The sequence below is a fragment of the Sapajus apella genome, unplaced genomic scaffold (genome assembly GCF_009761245.1).
Source record: "Sapajus apella isolate SASKATOON/1434 unplaced genomic scaffold, GSC_monkey_1.0 scaffold35, whole genome shotgun sequence".
NCBI lineage: Eukaryota > Metazoa > Chordata > Mammalia > Primates > Cebidae > Sapajus > Sapajus apella.
Genome location: NW_022436975.1, coordinates 6,125,961 through 6,145,163, shown reverse-complemented (window position 1 = coordinate 6,145,163; position 19,203 = coordinate 6,125,961). Strand labels below are relative to the sequence as shown.

The window sequence follows — 19,203 nt, the reverse complement described above, 5'->3', positions numbered from 1 at the left end:
TCCCGGCTCTGTCTCCTAGTGAACTGCTACACTTGATTGTGGGCTTACCCCTTTGAGTTAATTCTTACTTCTGTCGTAATTGTTTTGAGGTGAGCAAACATAGCTTAACAATGATCCTTAATATCTCTTTTATCTTATTTCCATAATTTTAAATGTGTATATGTAACACTGAAAAATATAGTCTTTAGGTTTGATTTATTTATTTTATTTTTTTGAGACAGAGTCTCTGTCTGTCACCCAGGCTTGAGTGCAATGGCGCGATCTCAGCTCACTGCAACCTCTTCCTCCTGGGTTCAAGCAATTCTCCTGTGTCAGCCTCCCATGGGTACCACCACACCCAGCTAATTTTTTGTATTTTTAGTAGAGACAGGATTTCACCATTGCCCAGGCTGTTCTGGACCTCAGGTGATCCACCTGCCTTGGCCTCCGAAACTGCTGGGATTATGGGCATGAGCCGCCGTGCCCAGCAGTTTTTTAAAAAATCAAAACGCTGGACTCTATGTTGTCTTCTGCAACTTGCTTTTTCCACTCAACATTAAGTTTCTAAGATTCCCCCGTGTTGTTGTGTGTGACCAGCTCCTGAGTAGGAGTCACCTCTACCTTTCCATTCTTGAACAATCCTACTGGGTTTCGGTATCACCGTTACACTGGCCTCTCAGGTATTGCATTAGTTATACTAGAGTTGCCTGATCTTGGCATGATCTATTCCCAGAGTGTTTTGTGGACCTAGCCTGTGAAAACATCTGGATCCAGTGTCTATTCTGTAGAAAGGTATTATGGGTTAAATTGTGCCCCTGTGAAAGATACGTTGTAGTTCTAACCTGTTGTACCTCAGAATGTGACCTTATTTAGGAATAAGGTCTTTGCAGATTTGGTGAAGTTAGATGAGGTCATTATGATGAGATCTAATCTAAATGACTGGTATCCTGTAAGGGGAAATCTGGACACAGACACAGACATGCACAGGGTGAAGATGACATGGAGAAGCACAGGGATGAGATGGCCACGTGACTTGAGTGAGGTATCTATAAGCCAAGGAATGACATGCACTGCTGGTAACCACCCAAAGCTGGAAGAACCAGGAAGGATCCTCCCCTAGGGCCTTAAGAGTATAGAGAAATCATGGCCTGCTGACACCTTGATTTTGGACTTCCAGCCTCAAGAACTGTGAGGGAACAAGTTTCCGTCATTTTAAGCACCCAGATTTTGGTACTTTGTTACAGCACTTGGGAGACCAATGCGGGTGGATCACCTGTTGTCAGCCTGGTCAACATGGTGAAACCCCGTCTCTGAAAAATGCAAAAATTAGCCGGGTGTGATGGCGCGAGCCTGTAATCCCAGCTTCTCAGGAGGCTGAGGCAGGAGGATCACTTGAACCTGGGAGGCGGAGGTTGCAATGAGCCAAGATTGCATCACTGCACTCCAGCCTGGGCAACAGACCTAGACTCCTTCTCAAAAAAAAAAGGAATGTGTTAACAGTGTTTAATGTCTCAGAGGTTAGATTAGTTTCTTTACTTAAACATCATTTAATTTTTGCCAAGCATCTATAACTTTTTCTTTCTCTCTCTCCCTTTTATTTTTAAAATTAACTAATTAATTATTTTTGAGACAGGGTCTTGCTCTGTCTCCCAGGCTGGAGTGCAGTGGTGCAATCTTGGCTCACTGCAAACTCTGCCTCTAGGTTCAAACAATTATCCCTGCCTCAGCCTCCCGAACAGCTGGGATTACAGGTGTGTGCCACCATGCCCAGCTAATTTTTGTATTTTTAATTTTTTTATTTTTATTTTTTGAGATAGAGTTTCGCTCTTGTTACCCAGGCTGGAGTGCAATGGTGCGATATCAGCTCACCGCAACCTCCGCCTCCTGGGTTCAAGCAATTCTCCTGCCTCAGCCTCCTGAGTAGCTGGGATTACAGGCACGCGTCACTGTGCCCAGCTAATTTTTTGTAGTTTTAGTACAGACGGGGTTTCACTATGTTGACCAGGATGGTCTTGATCTCTTGACCTCATGATCCACCCGCCTCGGCCTCCCAAAGTGCTGGGATTACAGGCGTGAGCTACCGCGCCCGGCCAATTTTTGTATTTTAATAGAGACGGGGTTTTACCATGTTGGCCAGGCTGGTCTCGAACTCCTGACCTCAGGTGATCCACCCACCTCGACCTTTCAAAGTGCTGGGATTACAGTCGTGAGCCACCGTGCCCAGTCAGTGTTTTATTTTTACAAGTACATTATAAAAAAATAAAATAACATAATATATTTTGTTAGGAAGCTTTTATTTGTATTTGCAATTAACAAAGGGATTAGACTAATAATGGAAATTATTTCTCTCCCTGTCATGCAATGAATTAAATGGAATTCTGCAGGGGAGGAGTGTGAGGCCACATAGCGATTGGCTGTTACTAAATTGCAGTTAGAGAAGGTGCATGTTCTATAGAAACGTACAAGGCAAAGAAAAGAAAGAGGTTGATGTTTCTTTAAGTTTAGTGAGGTAAAAAACGTGCTATTTCACCTTTCTTCCCAGGTTGGAAGGTCTGCTCTGAGTTCATGGGAAGCTATTGTGGGCCTCTGATCTTCCTGGTTTCTAACAGTGAGACTGCAAAAAAACCCAAAAAACAAAAAAACACACACATTTACATGTTGACAGCTCAGTCTCTGCCAAGAAAATATTTTAAAGAGAACTTCAGATCCCCGAGTATTAATAGAATTTCTTCCTCTCCTTGGAAAATAAAAATGACCCTAGTTAGTTTTCCCAAGCAAACCAAAAGTATGACAATAAGGTACCGGAAACATAAATTATATTGATTTATAACATTGTGGTTTCTACTATTGAGGAAGAGGTAGGAATTATTATGCTCAATTGTACTTAGAATAATAATTTTTTTCATAAAAACAGATTCATTAGAAAATAGTAAAAAAAAAAAAAAAAAAAAATGGGCTGGGCACGGTGGCTCATGACTGTAATCCCAGCACTTTGGGAGGCCAAGGCAGGAGGATCACTTGAGGCCAGGAGTTCAAGACCAGCCTGGGCATCACAGCAAGACCCCCATCTCTATTTAATATAAAAATTTTAGAAATGAAAATAGTAAAAAAGTAAGATTGTCAGGAATGTTTTGGGATTTCATTTCATTTTCTGCATCTTAAAAAAAGTATACATCCTCTAGGCTTTGTTTCCAGTCAAAATGGAGGCTTCATATTTATAGGCACATATACAAAAATAGTAGAGAAAACTAGGAAAGCGCATCATCAGTCTACTATTGTATTTCTCAAAAGAGTTTCTTTTCGGCCGGGCGTGGTGGCTCACGCCTGTAATCCAAGCACTTTGGAGGCCAAGGTGGGTGGATCACCTGAGGTCGGGAGTTCAAGACCAGCCTGACCAACATGGTGAAACCCCGTCTTTAAAAAAAAAAAAAAAGAGTTTGTTTTCTTATACACATTCTGTATGTTTGTCTGTAAACTTATTCCAAGTATTTTTGTTGTTATTGTAAATGGAATTTATACTTTTATCTCATCTTTGAAGTGGTTATTGTAATATGAATGCTGTCATTATTATTATTATTATTTTGAGACAGAGTCTTGCTCTGTCACCCAGGCTGCAGTGCTGTGGCACAATCTCAGCTCACTGCAACCTCCACCTCCTGGGTTCAAGCAAGTCTCGTGCCTCAGCCTCCTGAGCAGCTGGGACTACAGGTGTACGCCAAAACACCCAGCTAATTTTTGTATTTTTAGTAAAGACGGGGTTTCCCCATGTTGGCCAGGCTGGTTTCGAACTCCTGACCTCAAGTGATCCACCCACCTGGACCTCCCGAAGTGCTGAGATTACAGGCATAAGCCACCGCACCCGTCCACTTTTTAAATCACTTACTGAGCTATCATTTATATGCTATAAAGTTTATCTGTTGAAAGTGTACAATTCAGTGGTTTTTAGTACACTCACAAAGTTGTACAACCATCCCTACTATCTAATTCCAGAACACTGTCATCACCCGCCAAAGCAATACCACCCGTTAGCAGTCACTGCTTATCACCTGTGTCTCCCCACTCCACCAGCCCCAGGCAAGGCGGAATCTGCTTCCTGTCTCTACAGATTTGCCAGCTCTGGAGCGAGATCTTCAGTGGCTGTCTCCTTTCACTTGGCATGACGTTTTCACACTCAACCCATGCCCTAGCATGTATCGGTACTTCATTTCTTTTTCCAGTTGAATAATATCTTATTGTTTAGATAGACACATGGCATTTTGTTTATCTGTTCATCAGCAAATAGACATTTGGGTTGTTTCCACATTTTGGCTGCATGAATCATGCTGCTATGCACTTTCCTGTGCAAGTACGTGCAAACATATATTTGTTTTTCTCTTAAGTAGAAACCTCGCAGTAGAACTGCTGAGTCATATGGTAACTTGAGTTTGAACATTTTGAAGAACTCCTAAACAGTTTTACAAAGCAATTGCACCATTTCACATGGTGATATCTGAGGGATCCAATTTCTCCATGTCCTTGCCAACAGTTACTCTTGTCTTTTTTATTCTAGCTTTACAAGTGGGTGTGAAGTGGTATTTTCATTGTGGGTTTGATTTGCATTTTGCTAGTGACCACTGACACGGAACTCCTTTTCATGTATTTACTAGCTATTTGTACATCTTCTTTGGAGGGAAGTGTATTCAGATCTTTTGACTATTTCTAAACTGATTTATTTGTATTTTGTTATTGAAATGGGAGGGTTCTTTATTTTAGATCTGAGGCCTAAAGACTATTATTTTAAAGTTAATTTTATATCCTTATTTCTGAATTCTTTTGTGTTTGTATCGGTTATAGCTAGAATTCTCTTGGGGTTTCATCTGCAAATAGGGAGAATTTTACCTCTTTATTTCCAATTCTTAGGCCTCCAATTATTTTCCTTGTCTAATTAGCTAACGCCTAAAATACACTGTTAAATACTAGTAGAGATTGTGGACATTTTGCCTTATTCTTGATTTTAGCAGGAATGCTTTCAGCATCCCATCAACTTAAAAATGGATTTTTATCACTGACAATTTGAGTTTTCTTTATCTTGTTGCTGCTGTATTTTCTATTCCTTTTATCTTTTCTTAACATTCTTTGTTTCATAAAAGTTTTCCAGCCTGTTTTCAGCACATCTGTTTTTCTAAGTTTTCAGTGTGTGTGTGTGCAGGGGGCGTCTTTATTTTTCTTTAAAGACAAAATCATTAGAAATGCAGGAACCCTTTTGACTTCTTTCATGAGGCCAGGGCTAAAAAGTTTCAGTCAATAATGGCTTCTTTAAAAAAAAAATCCAACAGAAAAAAAACTTGAGAGGCATCCGGGTGGTACTGTCTCCGCATGACTTCCGAGGCTTCTTTTGTAAGCAGAACACATACTGCACAGTGGGTATGCAGAAGCAAAGAGGAAAAAAAGAGATGAATTTGACAGGAGATTCCTCAGAGAACCAAAAGCTGTACCGCAAACCAAATAATGCAAAATGATTTAAGCTTTGACATTTTGGCCTCATTCCAAGTAAGAATGTTTTTTTAAAGAGACAATGTGTTTTTGAAAAAGAGAAGAATATGTTTTTTGTGTTTTCTTTACCGCGCTCCAGTGTTATTGTTACAGCAGAACTAGAGAACGTCTATAGCAGTCCCAATAGCTGCTCACCGTGTTTTAGGACTATTCAGCAAAAGAAGACCCATGGCGCCCGGCGCGGTGGCTCACGCCTGTAATCCCAGCACTTTGGGAGGCCGAGGTGGGCGGATCACGAGGTCAGGAGATCGAGACCATCCTGGCCAACAAGTTGAAACCCCATCTCTACTAAAAATACAAAAAAATTAGCCGGGCGTGGTGGCGTGTGCCTGTAATCCCAGCTACTCAGGAGGCTGAGGCAGGAGAATTGCTTGAACCCAGGAGGCGGAGGTTGCGGTGAGCCGAGATCGCGCCATTGCACTCCAGCCTGGTGACAAAGCAAGACTCCGTCTCAAAATAAAAAAAAAATAAAAAAATAAAAAAAAAAAGAAGAAGAAAAAGACCTATGGCCAGATATAGTTTGGAAAAATTTTGAGTGATAAAGAGAAAACTTTCTAGAAAGGAAAAACAACTTTATATTCAAGAGAACAAGAATCAGCATGCCTTCCCTTATAACACCAAATATTACAAGAGGGTTTTACAGCAGCATGTCGAGAAAGATTCACAAGTACTTAGAAAACATATTGCCACTTATCTTTCTTGAAAACTGCCTTGACTATGTATATTAATATGGATAGATCTCAAAAGTGTGGCAAAAGAAAGCAAGGAAATTCACTATTCAAACAGCTGAAGTTTGCTGTGCACCTCGTTTCTCTCTTTACGTTTTTCAGTGCATAGTTATGCTACTATATTATATTCATGATCATATTTTTAAACATCGTATAACTACTTATGTAATAGTATTGTTTTATAATTTGGTTTTTTTTTCCTCTAGCATATGAATTTATTTATGTCTGAGACAAGGTCTCACTTTGTTGGCCAGGCTGGAGTGCAGTGGCATGATCACAGCCCACTGCTGCCTTGAACTCCTGGGTTCCAGTGATCCTTCCGCCTCAGCTTCTAGAGGAGCTGGGACTACGGGCACATGCCACCATGCCTAGCTAAATACATATATATATATATATTTTTTTTTTTTTTTTTTGGTGGATGCAGGGTCTTGCTATGTTGCCCTGGCTGGTCTCAAAGTACCGGGCTCAAGCAATCTTTCTGCCTTGGCCTCCCAAAGTGCTGGGTTTATAGGCGTGAGCCGCTATGCCTAACCTGTTGATTTGTTCACCTTACCTTTTCTAGTATATGAATTTAAATGCTGTATAGTAGTGCATCGTGTAATTATATCACAATATATTCATTCATTCTGCTGTTTATGTCCTTTAGAACCATTTTCAATTTTTCTCACACAGATGAATGCTGTAGTGAATTCTCTCATATATGTCTCCTTTTGCAGGGGTGTGAGAGGTTTTTCCAGGGTATAGGTTTTTCTTTCCTTTTTTTTTTTTTTTTTGTTTTTGAGACAGGGTCTCACTCTGTCCCACATGCTGGAGTGCAGTGATGCAATCATAATTCACTACAGCCTCAACTTCCTGGGGCTCAAGTGATCCTCCCACCTCAGCCTCCAGAGTAGCTCAGACTACAGGGGTGCACCACCATGCCTGGCTAATTTTTGTGCTTTTTGTAAAGACTGGGTTTCACCATGTTGCCCAGGCTGGTCTTGAGCTCCTGGGCTCAGGTGATCAGCCAGGGTATAGGTTTTAAATGAGTGTATATTTAACTTTCATTTATCTGATCCTTGTTAGTAGGAGTACAAGCAGATTATTTTCTGTTCCATTTCATCTGCTTACTCTTTTGGTTGTTATTTTTTTTATTAATGTATTTTAATGTTCTTTATTCTGGATATGAATTATTTGTTAATTGCATTGTAACTATCTTCTCTGTTTTCTCTTTTCATTTTATTTTTCATACCTTTTGTTAAATATATTTTTAAAATAGCTTTATTAATTTGGCGGGGCACGGTGCCTCACGCCTGTAATCCTAGCACTTTGGGAGAATTAGGCAGGCAGATCACCTGAGGTCAGGAGTTCGAGACCAGCCTGGTCAACATGGTGAAATGCTGTCTCTACTCCAAATACAAAAAATAAGCTGGGCATGGTGGTACGAGCCTGTCATCTCAACTACTTGGGTGGCTGAGGCATGAGAATCGCTTGAACCCAAGAGGTGGAGGTTGCAGTGAGCCAAGATCGCACCACTACACTCCAGCCTGGGCTACGGAGTGAGACTCCATCTCAAAAGAGAAAAGAAAAAAGAAAAAAAAAGATATAATTTGCACACTATACAAGTTGCCAAATTGAATCGTATAATTCTGTGGCTTTTAGTATATTTACAGAATAATATAAATATTGCCATGATTTAGAACATTTCATCATCCCAAAAAGGAACTCTGTACACATTAGCAGTAACTCCATTTTCCTTATTCCTAGGCAACTGCTCATCTACTTTCTATCTCTATGGATTCACCTATTCTGGACATTTCATGTAAGTGTAATAATAAAATGTGTGGTCTTTTGTGTCTAGCTTCTTTCACTTAGCATAATGTTTTCACAATTCATGCTATATTTTGGTGGTGTCAAGACTTCATTCCTTTTTTTTTTTTTTTTTGGTGAGACAGAGTTTCGCTCTTGGTGCCCAGGTTGGAGTGCAATGATCATGTGATCTCAGCTCATTGCAGCCTCTGCCTCCTGGGTTCAAGTGATTCTCCTGTCTCAGTCTCCCAAGTAGCTGGGATTACAGGCACACACCACTATGCCTGGCTGATTTTTTGCATTTTTCTTTTTAGTACAGACAGCGTTTCACCATGTTGGCCAGGCTGGTCTCGAACTCCTGACTTTAGGTGATCCACCTGCCTTGGCCTCCCAAAATGCTGGGATTACAAGTGTGAGCTACTGTACCCAGCCACTTCATTCTTTTTATAGCCAAATAATATTCCACTGTATGGAATACCATATTTTATATATTCGTTCATTAGTTGACAGGAATTTTTTTCCCGCTTTTTCACTATTATGAATTACGCTGCTATAAACATTCATCTATGAGTCTTTATGTGAACATGTTTTTCTTTGTATTGTTAAACACATCTTAATGTTTTAATGTAGACAAATTTATGAATCGTTTCCTTTTATAGAATTTTCTTTTTCTTTTTCTTTTTTTTTTGAGATGGAGTCTAGCTCTCTTGCCAGGCGGGAGTGCAGTGGCGCAAACTCGGCTCACTGCAACTTCCGCATCCCGGGTTTAAGCGATTCTTCCGTCTCAGCTTCCCGAGCAGCTGGGACCACAGGCACGTGCCACCATGCCCGGCTATTTTTTTGTATTTTTAGTAGAGATGGGGTTTCACCATGTTGGCCAGGATGGTCTCGATCTCTTGACCTTGTGATCCGCCCACCTCGGCCTCCCAAAGTGCTGGGATTACAGGCGTGAGCCACCGCGCCCAGCCTGAATTTGCTTTTTCTTTTTAAAAATAATTCTTACCAACACCAACATGATAAAAACATTATCTTGTATTTTCTTCTTTGCCTTTAAGCCATTTGGAGTTGATCTTTTTTTAAAGGTGGGAATTGATTTTTGTATACGGTGCAATGTGGGAATAGAAATATATTTTTATATATTTGGATACCAAGTAGGAAGAACAATCTTCCTGGTTTGCTTGGGGTTTTTAGGTTTTCTTGGCTGTGGGACTTTTCAATGCTAAAACTCGGCAATGAGGCTGAGTTGGTATCCAAATCCCAAGTATCCTTCTATTTACTGAATAGTTTATTTTCCCCTTTGCTGATGCCACTTTTGTCACATGTTGGTAGGTTTTCTAGATGTATTGTCTTCCACTGATGTTAAAACTATATGGTGTATTTTTGGACTAATTATGAATGCCATTTCTTTTGAAATAAAATTTTTTTAAAATAATTTTTTCTAAGAAAGTCTGAATTACTCGATTTGTCCATTGTTGACAGGAGATTGTTTGCAGCTATGGTTTCACACTTTTTAACACAAAAGTAATTGCCACATTTTATATCGATGTCTGACCCCTTTGTATCTACCGTCATTATTTGTTTCCTGGATCTTTCCTCTGGGCTCACTTTTTTCCCACTGAAGTAGGCCCTTTCTTAGGTTCTTTTAGGTTTGCAGGCAATAAACTCGGCTGGTTTTTGTATGCCTGAAAATGTCTTTTTTTGCCCACATTCTTGAATTATAGTTTGACCAAGTTTTCAGTTACTTTTCTCCAGTACTTTGAAGACATTGCTCTATTGTTTCTTCTATACACCAAAGTGCTACAGAAGTGTTGGCTGTGATGGTTATGATAGCGTCTAGGTACAGATGCTTATTTTATTTGCTCCATTTTGTACCCACAGGAGGAGCCTGCTCTGGGACCTGCCCAGCCCGCTAGCCTTACACTGTTAGGACAATATGTTTGTTCCGGTCAGCACCTGGGCAGCCTACCATGCCCTGAGGGAGGCGGCAGAGAAAGGAGGGAGGGGCAGGAGTGAACGTTGGCTGGAGTCTCACCTGCACCCCGATGTCCTGCACATCTCTCTGGGGACCGTCCCATTTCCGCACTGAGACCTACTTGCAGAGTGAGAATGAAGGCCCCTAAACAAAGTCTGGCCACCACTGGTGTCTTCCTCCTCTAGGGCAGCCATGGACACCCAAGCATTTCCTCTGCCCACCACCTGGGCCTCTCGTCTGGTTTCCTGCAGAGCTGCACAGATTCCTACTGGGGGCTGAAGTCTCACCTTGACACTGCCTAGCTCTTGTCAGCCCCATGCCACGTTTCCTCTGGCTGTGGGAACGAAGAGACCATCGGTATCAGGATCTCATTGGTGAATGTTCGACGGCTGCGTCCCTTCCAGATTGAAACTTCTTGGAAATTAATACCAGCCTGAGTTGGGCAGGAGCCACCGAACTTCGGGCACTTCACTTTCAACCTCCAATCTCCTCCCCAGCGATCGGCTCTGTTAGTTCCATATCACGGTTCATGATTGGTCCAATAGCAGTTTTTCTTCTTTCCCACCAGACATTGATCTAACTTACTGCCAACCCTCCATAAATTTAGGATAATTTGATTGCAAAAGTGGTGCACAAATTTGGCTGTCACTAAGCACTCTTCAGATCTAAAATTTCAAAGCTGTAACCTAAGGTTCGCATGCTTTAAGGTGCAAATTACCTCCTTTCCTCCAGACTACTCAGAGGGTCTTCAAGTTGTTTCTTTCCTTTTAAAGCAATGACTGTGTGTCTTTCTCTACCTGGTAAGTTAGCATATATTTTAATATTTGTCTCTAACGCACATCTTTTGACATTTCTATTTATTGCAAAACAAAATTGATGAAATGGAAGCAACAATCCAGGCTCCCTCTACTTCACGGCCCCAACCTTTAAGGCCTATCTTAGATCCTAACCTTCATAGCCCCAGGAGTGCCCGAGTTCACTTCTTTCTAACCATTTCTGCCCAAATATTGATAATCGTGAACTGCCTCAGCTTGTTCTTTAGTTGTTTAACACACATTGGCCTGATCTGAGGGATCTGAGCATAAGCCCCTTGAGAGCTAGACAGATGTAGCCACTTGCTATTTCTGGGGTGTCCCTCCGTGTCAGGCATATGGTAGTTGCTTAAAAAACACTTACCGGATTAACCATAGGCTGCCACTATTCAGGGGTGCCACTTCCCAGTCAGGAGCACATTAATTAAAAAGCCCCAAACCTTACCACGAGCAGCTACAGCAGCAGCACCAGCAGAAGCAGCATGCGTTGGACCCGCGGCTTCCCACTCCCGGCTGGCCTGGGGCAGCGCCTGGGGCGTCCGGAGCGGCGGGCACCTGCCGCTTCCGCATCTCCATCCTCTCTGATCCCATCGGCTGCAACAGGGAGAGGAACAAAGCGGGAGGGGGTTGCAGCGTTATGAAGGCGTCAGCCCAGGGGGTCAGCTGTTTGGATCATTGAAAAGATGCAATGCGACTATATTCAGGTCATTTTTGCCAATTCTGGTAAAATTTAGTGGTTAGAATCTTAGGATCAATTAGCGTATCCAACATGTAATGCCCATCCTCTGCCAAGCATAAAGATGCATTCCAGAGATAAACTAGCAGATGGAAAGCCCCGCCTTAGGCGCTCACAGTTCAGTTAGGGAGACAGACGTACATGCACTGAAGACTCCGCAGTCAGTGCTAGCAAGGCCGTTCCCAGCTCCAGGCGTCCCTGTGGCCTGAACCAAAGGGGAACAGGGATGGTGGTAGCTTCATGACGCTGCCCGTGAGGCCAACACGCAGTTACAGGAGGTCAACATGGGAAGGGCGGCCCAGCTAATGCAGGCTGAGGAGCGGTCAGAAGAGGAGGGCAGTCCTGGAGGCCAGAGTGGCTAGAGTCACATCTTTCCTAGCTGTGTCACCTTGCAGAAGTGACCCAAATTGGGGAGTGGAAGCACTCAGAACCCCGCCTGGTACAGAGTAATTGCTCAATTATCCCCAGGAAGCCAGGAGGGAGAGCCAGACTGTGGCCTGCCCAGACCTGTCTTGTCATCCATCCCAGGGTAGGTCACCCTCGCCTACCTCAATGGAAGCCAAGCCATAGGACACAAAACATCTGTGCCTTTCAGCCTCTGCCCTGTTGTTGGGGACTCCAAGAATGTGGAAGACGAGAGACATAAAAGCAGCATGAGAAGCAAAACGCTGCTAAGCCCATTTGACGCTAGATACTATCACTTGATGGAGCTAATTGCAAGCTAATATCAAGGACACATTAAAGAACCATAAATAGAACTTTGGAATTAATTTCTGGATCTATTATTCTACTTCAACATTAGATTTGTCTGTTCCTATTGATTATTTTCTAATCCTCTATACTACTGGACTTTGTTCTAATTTTTTTTTTTTTTTTTTTTTTGAGACAGAGTCTCGTCCTGTCACCCAGGCTGGAGTGCAGTGGTGCGATCTTGACTCACTGCAACCTCTGCCTCCTGGGTTCAAACGATTCTCCTGCCTCAGCCTCCCAAGTAGCTGGAATTACAGGCACCTGTCACCACGACCAGCTAATTTTTGTATTTTTAGTAGAGATAGGTTTCACCATGTTGGTGAGGCTGGTCTCGAATTCCTGACCTTGTGCTTCGCAGGACCACAAGAAAGACCCATCAGAGGGCTTTACTGCTCTTTCATCCACTGTGAAAACAATGCTCCCAACATCCAGAGACTGCCCACAGTGCTCTGCTGGGGTTACTGAACTGGTACGGCTCACTTAGCTAGAAGGCGGAGGCAGATACGTGGTCAGCCACAGCCATGCTTTATGGGCACCACAGGGAGATGGCTTCGAAGGCAGAAACTCTGGGCTCAGGTGACTCCAGGCATCACCTCTTCACCTCACCTGTGGAGGAGACAGCCTAGCCATGGTTCCATTTCATTCACTCCATTCAGGACACTGAGGCTGCGGGAGAAGCCAGCACAATCTCCAAACCAAGATGTTTTGAACAAAAGATGCTCCCAGTAACTATTATTTCCTACGAGATATTGATGCAACTTGCCCCATTAAAAAAACATATCCCTTGGGAGGCTGAGGTAGGCAGATCACTTGAGGTCAGGAGTTTGAGACCAGCCTGGCCAACATGGTAAAACCCTGTCTCTACCAAAAATACAAAAAACATTTAGCTGGGTGTGGTGGTGCGTGCCTGTAATCCCAGCTACTCAAAAGGCCGAGGCAAGAGAATCACTTGAACCCGGGAGGCGGAGGTTACAGTGAGCAGTGATTGTGCCTCTGCACTTCAGCCTGGGCGACAGCGAGACTCTGTCTCAAGAATAAAAGAAAACCATATCCTAATTAATTTCCAAAAGTAGGAAGGACTGTGACATGGTGCTGTCCCAAGGTCTCAGGGAAGTCGTGTTTCAACATCTTGGCCATGCTGGGTCTTCCCAGTCAGTCCATGAAATATCTATTCACTGAAATCCTCTCTTACGTGGGAGGTAAGGGTCTCTTCAAACAGGTCTTGCAGATTTTGGATAGGTTTACTCCTGAATATTTTGTAGACCAATTTTTGCTGCTGTCATAAATGACATCTTTCCCTGCCACCCAACTGTATTTTTTAAATAGATATTTTGGCATATAGAAAGGCTAGGAATACTATAATGAATTCTCTTATACTACCAGTAATTTTTCTGTTGATTCTTTAATTAGATGATCATACCGTCTATAAATAATCACACTAGTCTCTTTGCTGCCCGTACCTTTTTAAGGTATCTGTTCTTACCCTGGTCTTATTTCATTGGCTAGGAAGGTGAGTAAATATTGAAAAGTAGCAATAGTACTAGGCATCTTTGTCTTCTTCAAGATGTTCTTTAGTGAGAAGACTGTTAGTGTTTTGCTGATATACATGCTGTACATTGGAGGTTTCTGGAAGATAACATTTCAAGGTAAGCAGGCTTTCCTTCACTATTTGCATGGTATAAAATAAGTTATGCTAACTTATTAACATTTAAAAAATTTTACAAATTTTAACCCTCTAGTCCTATGTCATAAGCTAGCGTATTTTATTTGTTTATACGCATCTATCTCTTTGTAAATATCTGGAAGAACTTTAATGACTGAGTGAGCTAACACTAGAGAACATCAAAAGATTGCTTAGAACCAAATAGAGCCATTAGAAGCGAAAGGGAAAATCTATCAAAGTCTGTTTTTACACATTTTTTTTTTTTTTTTGAGACAGCATTTCACTCGTCATCCAGGCAGGCTAGAGTGCAATGGCGCGATCTCGGCTCACTGCAACCTCCACCTCCCGGGTTCAAGCAATTCTCCTGCCTCAGCCTCCCAAGTGGCTAGCATTCCAGGCGCCTGCCACCATGCCTGGCTAATTTTTATATTTTTATTAGATATGGGGATCAGGCTGAGCTCGAACTCCTGACAGGTGATCTGCCTGCCTTGACCTCCCAAAGTGCTGGGATTACAAGCATGAGCCACCACTCCTGGCCTGTTCTTATACTTTTTTAAAAAAAATTTTGAGACTGGAGAGCTCTGGAATCATATACATTTTTAAAAACGTCTTTATTGGGGTCTAACAGACATCCAATAAACTGTGCATGTTTAAAGTGTATAATTTGGTAAGTTTTGACATGTATACCTGAGAAGCCATCACCACAACCAAGATGGTGAACACATTATCACCCTCAAAAGTTTTCTCAAAATCCTGCCTCTTGAGAATCTCTCTTTTATTGCCTCTGCTTTGGGTGCTCGGGTGCTCACTGACTTGCTTTCTCTCTATATCCATTAATTTGCATTTTCTTGAAGTTTATATAAAAGGAACCATACAACATCTATTTTTTTTTTTTGGTCTGGTTTCCTTCAGTAGCATAATTGTTTTGTATGAGCCACCACACCGGGCCATATTGATATGTAACAATATGTAACTATTTGTTTATCCATTCACTTATTGATGGACTTAGACCTTTTTGATGATTGCTAAAAAGATTAGATATATTAAAACATTATCTTTTTTTGAACATAAAAATCTTTTTTTCTTCTTTTTTTGAGACGGAGTTTCGCTCTTCTTGCCCAGGCTGGAGTGCAGCGGTGCAATCTTGGCTCACCGCAACCTCTGCCTCCCGGGTTCAAGTTATTCTCCTGCCTTCACCTCCTGAATAGCTGGGATTATAGGCGCTCGCTGCCACACCCTGCTAATTTTGTATTTTTAGTAGAGATGAGGTTTCTCCATGTTGGTCAGGCTGGTCTCGAACTCCTGACCTCCAGTGATCCGCCTGCCTTGGCCTCCCAAAGTGCTGGGATTATAGGCGTGAGCCACCACGCCAGGCCGAACATGAAAGTCTTTTATCAGACTAAATTAGAAGAGAATATTATTAAGACTGTATTCATGTTTACTGAACTATAATTTTGACATTGTAAATCATTTAAAGATTTGATAACTAAGGGTACAGAAATACATGCTATTCCTAGAGAAGTTTACTAACAATCTCTCACCTCTCTGTGCAAAAAAATTCTAAATTAATGGGAATGGCTTTCACTCCCTTGCTAAATGTTGGAGTGTGTAGTGGTGGGCATGATCATTCATACCATATACGCTGCTGTTTGCGGAGAAAGGCAAGAGCCTGAGGGGAACCAAAAGTGTTACTAAAACATAAATGTTAAAAAGCAGCAAATGTCAGTAATTATTGAAGTTGACTAACACACAGGGTTTGTTATACTATCCTCTCTTCATATTTGTGTGGTTGAAAGTTTCCTTAATGAAGTTTTTAAAATGTTGAATTCTGTTAAAGAAAAATCTATTTAGATGAGCGTATCAGTTTCCTCCTTTGACTAGTTAATGAAGTGAGTTAAGGCATTTCTTAATGTTGAGTCACCCTTACCTTACTAAGCAAACTCTTCTCAGGACTAAAAGATAATTACTCTTTGATTATACCATTAAAATAAATGCTACCTATTTACGAGACTGTAAAAATACGCCATGAATGTATATGTTAATTCCACTAGTCTTTCAGGCATGGGAATAGGATCTAATTAGCCAAACTAGCTTCTTACATCTTCTCCTTTGCCTTCATTATATCTGTGGGAGAACTCTGTGCACATATCATTTCCCTCTGTCCCTTCTAAATAGCATGGGACCAATGCCTTTTGACAGTGCTCTTCTCTCCTTTTATAGTGTGTCTTTAGAGAGAATGCTGGGCATCATTTCACTGTCCTTTGGGATGACCATGTAAGTCATACGCATCATCCTCCAAGTACTGGCTGCCTTCACCTGACAGTTCTGGGGCTCAGAAGTTAGATGAATGCGAAATCATCGTTAGCAACCTCATATGCTAACATGTATGGCATTTCAAAAGTAGCCTGAAGGCCGAACACGGTGCCTCACACCTGTAATCCCAGCACTTTAGGAGGCTGAGGCGGGCGGATCGCTTGAGCCCAGAAGTTTGAGACCAGCCTGGGCAACATGGAGAAACCCAATCTCTACAAAACAAACAAACAAACAAACAAATATATATATAAATTAGCTGGGTATGGTGCACGTGCCTGTAATTGCAGCTACTCAGTCGAGGAGCTGAGGTGAGAGGATTGTTTGACCCCAGGAGGGTGAGGCTGCAGTCAGCTGTGATTGTGTCACTGTGCTCCAGCCTGGGTGACTGGGTGAGACCTTGTCTCAAAAAAGCCCCAAAAAACAAAAAACAAGAAAAGCAGCCTGGGGAAATGGGAATAATACAGGTTGATAACTCATTAAATATTTCAGATCTCAACCAAGAGATAATCCTTCTCGACTAAGGCTTTTTCCAAATCCCTAGGAACTGGACATTTAAGAGGACTTTCAAAATTCAGCTAAAAACCAAGGCAAACTCTTAATTTTGATCACAGTATTTTAGTATTTTGGAACTGAAAGCAGTAACTATAATTATCTCAGAGAAGCTATTTATTATTATTACCTTTTTTGAGATAGAATCTTGCTCTGTCACCAGGCTGGAGTGCAGTGGTGGAATCTCAACCCACTGTAACCTCTGCCTCTTGAGTTCAAGTGATTCTCCTGCCTCAGCCTCCCAGAGCAGCTGGGATTACAGGTGCCTGTCAGCATGCCTGGCTAATTTTTACATTTTTAGTAGAGACGGGGTTTCACCATGTTGGCCAGGCTGGTGTCAAATTCCTGACCTCAAGGGATCCTCCTGTCTCAGCCTCCCCAAAGTGCTGGGATCAGAGGTGTGGGCGACCGTGCCCTGCCCAGGGAATTTATTTCTTATTTTCTGGTAAACACACTTAGTTTACAGATTCCATTAATAGTTATTTATTTTCACTATAGTTCCCAAATCCTGAAAATAGCCATTAATGAATTACACATTGGGAATACAGTGAAACACTAAGTATCGTGTTTAAAAAAATCTACTATCTCGAGATAATCTGAGTGGTCATTATAAACAAGAACTTCCATACCAGAGATCCAAGATGGCTGATCATCAGCAGCTCAGGATTGTAGCTCCCAATGAAAGCGCAGAGAACGAGAGGATGCCACACTTTCAGACGACTTTTTGTTGCTTATGGACCAGGAGATTCCCAGCGGAGGAGCCCCACGGGTCGCCAGCGCGACTCTTGTGGCCGGCGCCCGCGCTTTTGCCGGTGCCCCAGTGGGGCGGTTCTCAGTGCAGAGTAAACGGGACTGGGTCCCCTTTTGGTGGACGTTTGGAGCTCTGGGAAGGCAGAGTCCCCCACTCAGCTGATCGAAAAAGGCACTCAAGAGGGAAGCCAGACCAGAGATTCCCAGGCAGAAAAGCACCAAGAATCTTACCGCTGCTGTTTTAGTCTAGGCAGTGGTTTGCTCAGATTCTGGTGCTGGGAATCAACAAGTTGGACGTCCACTCAGATACCTAATTTGAAAGTCGGTAATTACAAAGATGACAGGTGGATAAATTTACAATGATGGGAAGAAACCAGCGTAAAAAGGCTGAGAATACCCAAAATCAGAATGCCTCTCCCTCTACAGGGGATCACAATTCCTCATCAACAAGGGAGCAAGGCCTGATGGAGGACGAGTGTGTTCCATTAACAGATTTAGGCTTCAGAAGGTGGATAATAAGAAACGTCTGTGAGTTAAAAGAACATGTTCTAGCCCAATGTAAAGAAACTAAGAACCTTGAAAAAAGGTTTGACGAACTCCTAACGAGAATAGACAATCTAGAGAAGAATATAAGTGAATTAATGGAACTGAAGAATACAATACAAGAACGCCGTGAAGTATGCACAGGTTTTAACACTCGAATTGATCAAGCAGAAGAAAGGATATCAGAGGTCTAAGACTAACTTAATGAAATGAGAAGACAAGATTAGAGAAGAAAGAGTAAAAAGGAATGAGCAAAGTGTATAGGAAATATGGGACTATGTGAAAAGACCTAATTTACGTTTGATAGGTGTACCTGAATGTCATGAAGAGAATGAATCCAAGCTGGAAAATATTCTTCAGGATATTATTCAGGAAAACTTTCCTAACCTAGTAAGGCAGAAAAATACTCAACTTCAGGTAATAGAGAACACCACAAAGATATTCCTCAAGTAGAGCAACCCCAAGACACATAATCGTTAGACTCACCAGGGTTGAAATAAAGGAGAAAATTCTAAGGGCAGCTAGAGAGAAAGGTCAGGTTACCCATAAAGGGAAGCCCATCAGTCTCACAGCAGATCTCTCAGCAGAGACCCTACAAACTAGAAGAGAGTTGGGGTCAATATTTAATATCCTCAAAGAAAAGAATTTTCGACCCAGAATCTCATATCCAGCCTAACTGAGCTTCATAAATGAAGGAAAAATAAAAATTTTCACAAACAAGGAAGCACTCAGATTTCATCACCACCAGGCCTGCTTTACAAGAGCTTCTGAAAGAAGCACTATACACAGAAAGGAACAACCAGTATCAGTCATCCCAAAAACTTACCAAAAGGTAAAGAGTATCTTCATAATGAAGAATCTATATCAACTAATGTGCAAAATAGCCAGCTAGCATTAAATGACAATATTAAACTCACAAATATCAATATTAATCCTAAATTTAAATGGATTAAATGCCCCAATCAAAGATACAGACAGGCAAATTGAATAAAAAGTCAAAACCCATCAGCACAATGTATCCAGATCCATCTCATAAACAAGGACACACAAAGACTCAAAACAAAAGGTTGGAGGAAGACTTACCAATC

The 19,203-nt window shown here is 41.9% G+C and overlaps 1 protein-coding gene across 5 annotated transcripts in view; it reads right to left on the bottom strand.

The window, feature by feature from the left end:
• Window positions 1–19,203, bottom strand: part of RGS20 (regulator of G protein signaling 20) — a 101,518-nt gene that overhangs the window by 7,837 nt on the left and 74,478 nt on the right. For 3 of the 5 annotated variants that reach the window (XM_032296084.1, XM_032296086.1, XM_032296085.1), the window contains 2 exons: window positions 11,257–11,405; window positions 2,510–2,593 (listed from right to left, as the gene is read on the bottom strand). In XM_032296084.1, coding sequence (XP_032151975.1) covers window positions 2,510–2,593; window positions 11,257–11,405 — 233 coding nt within the window. Of the gene's footprint in view, window positions 1–2,509; window positions 2,594–10,059; window positions 10,960–11,256; window positions 11,406–19,203 lie in introns of those variants that run through there. The other 2 variants (XM_032296087.1, XM_032296088.1) reach the window with 2 other exon arrangements.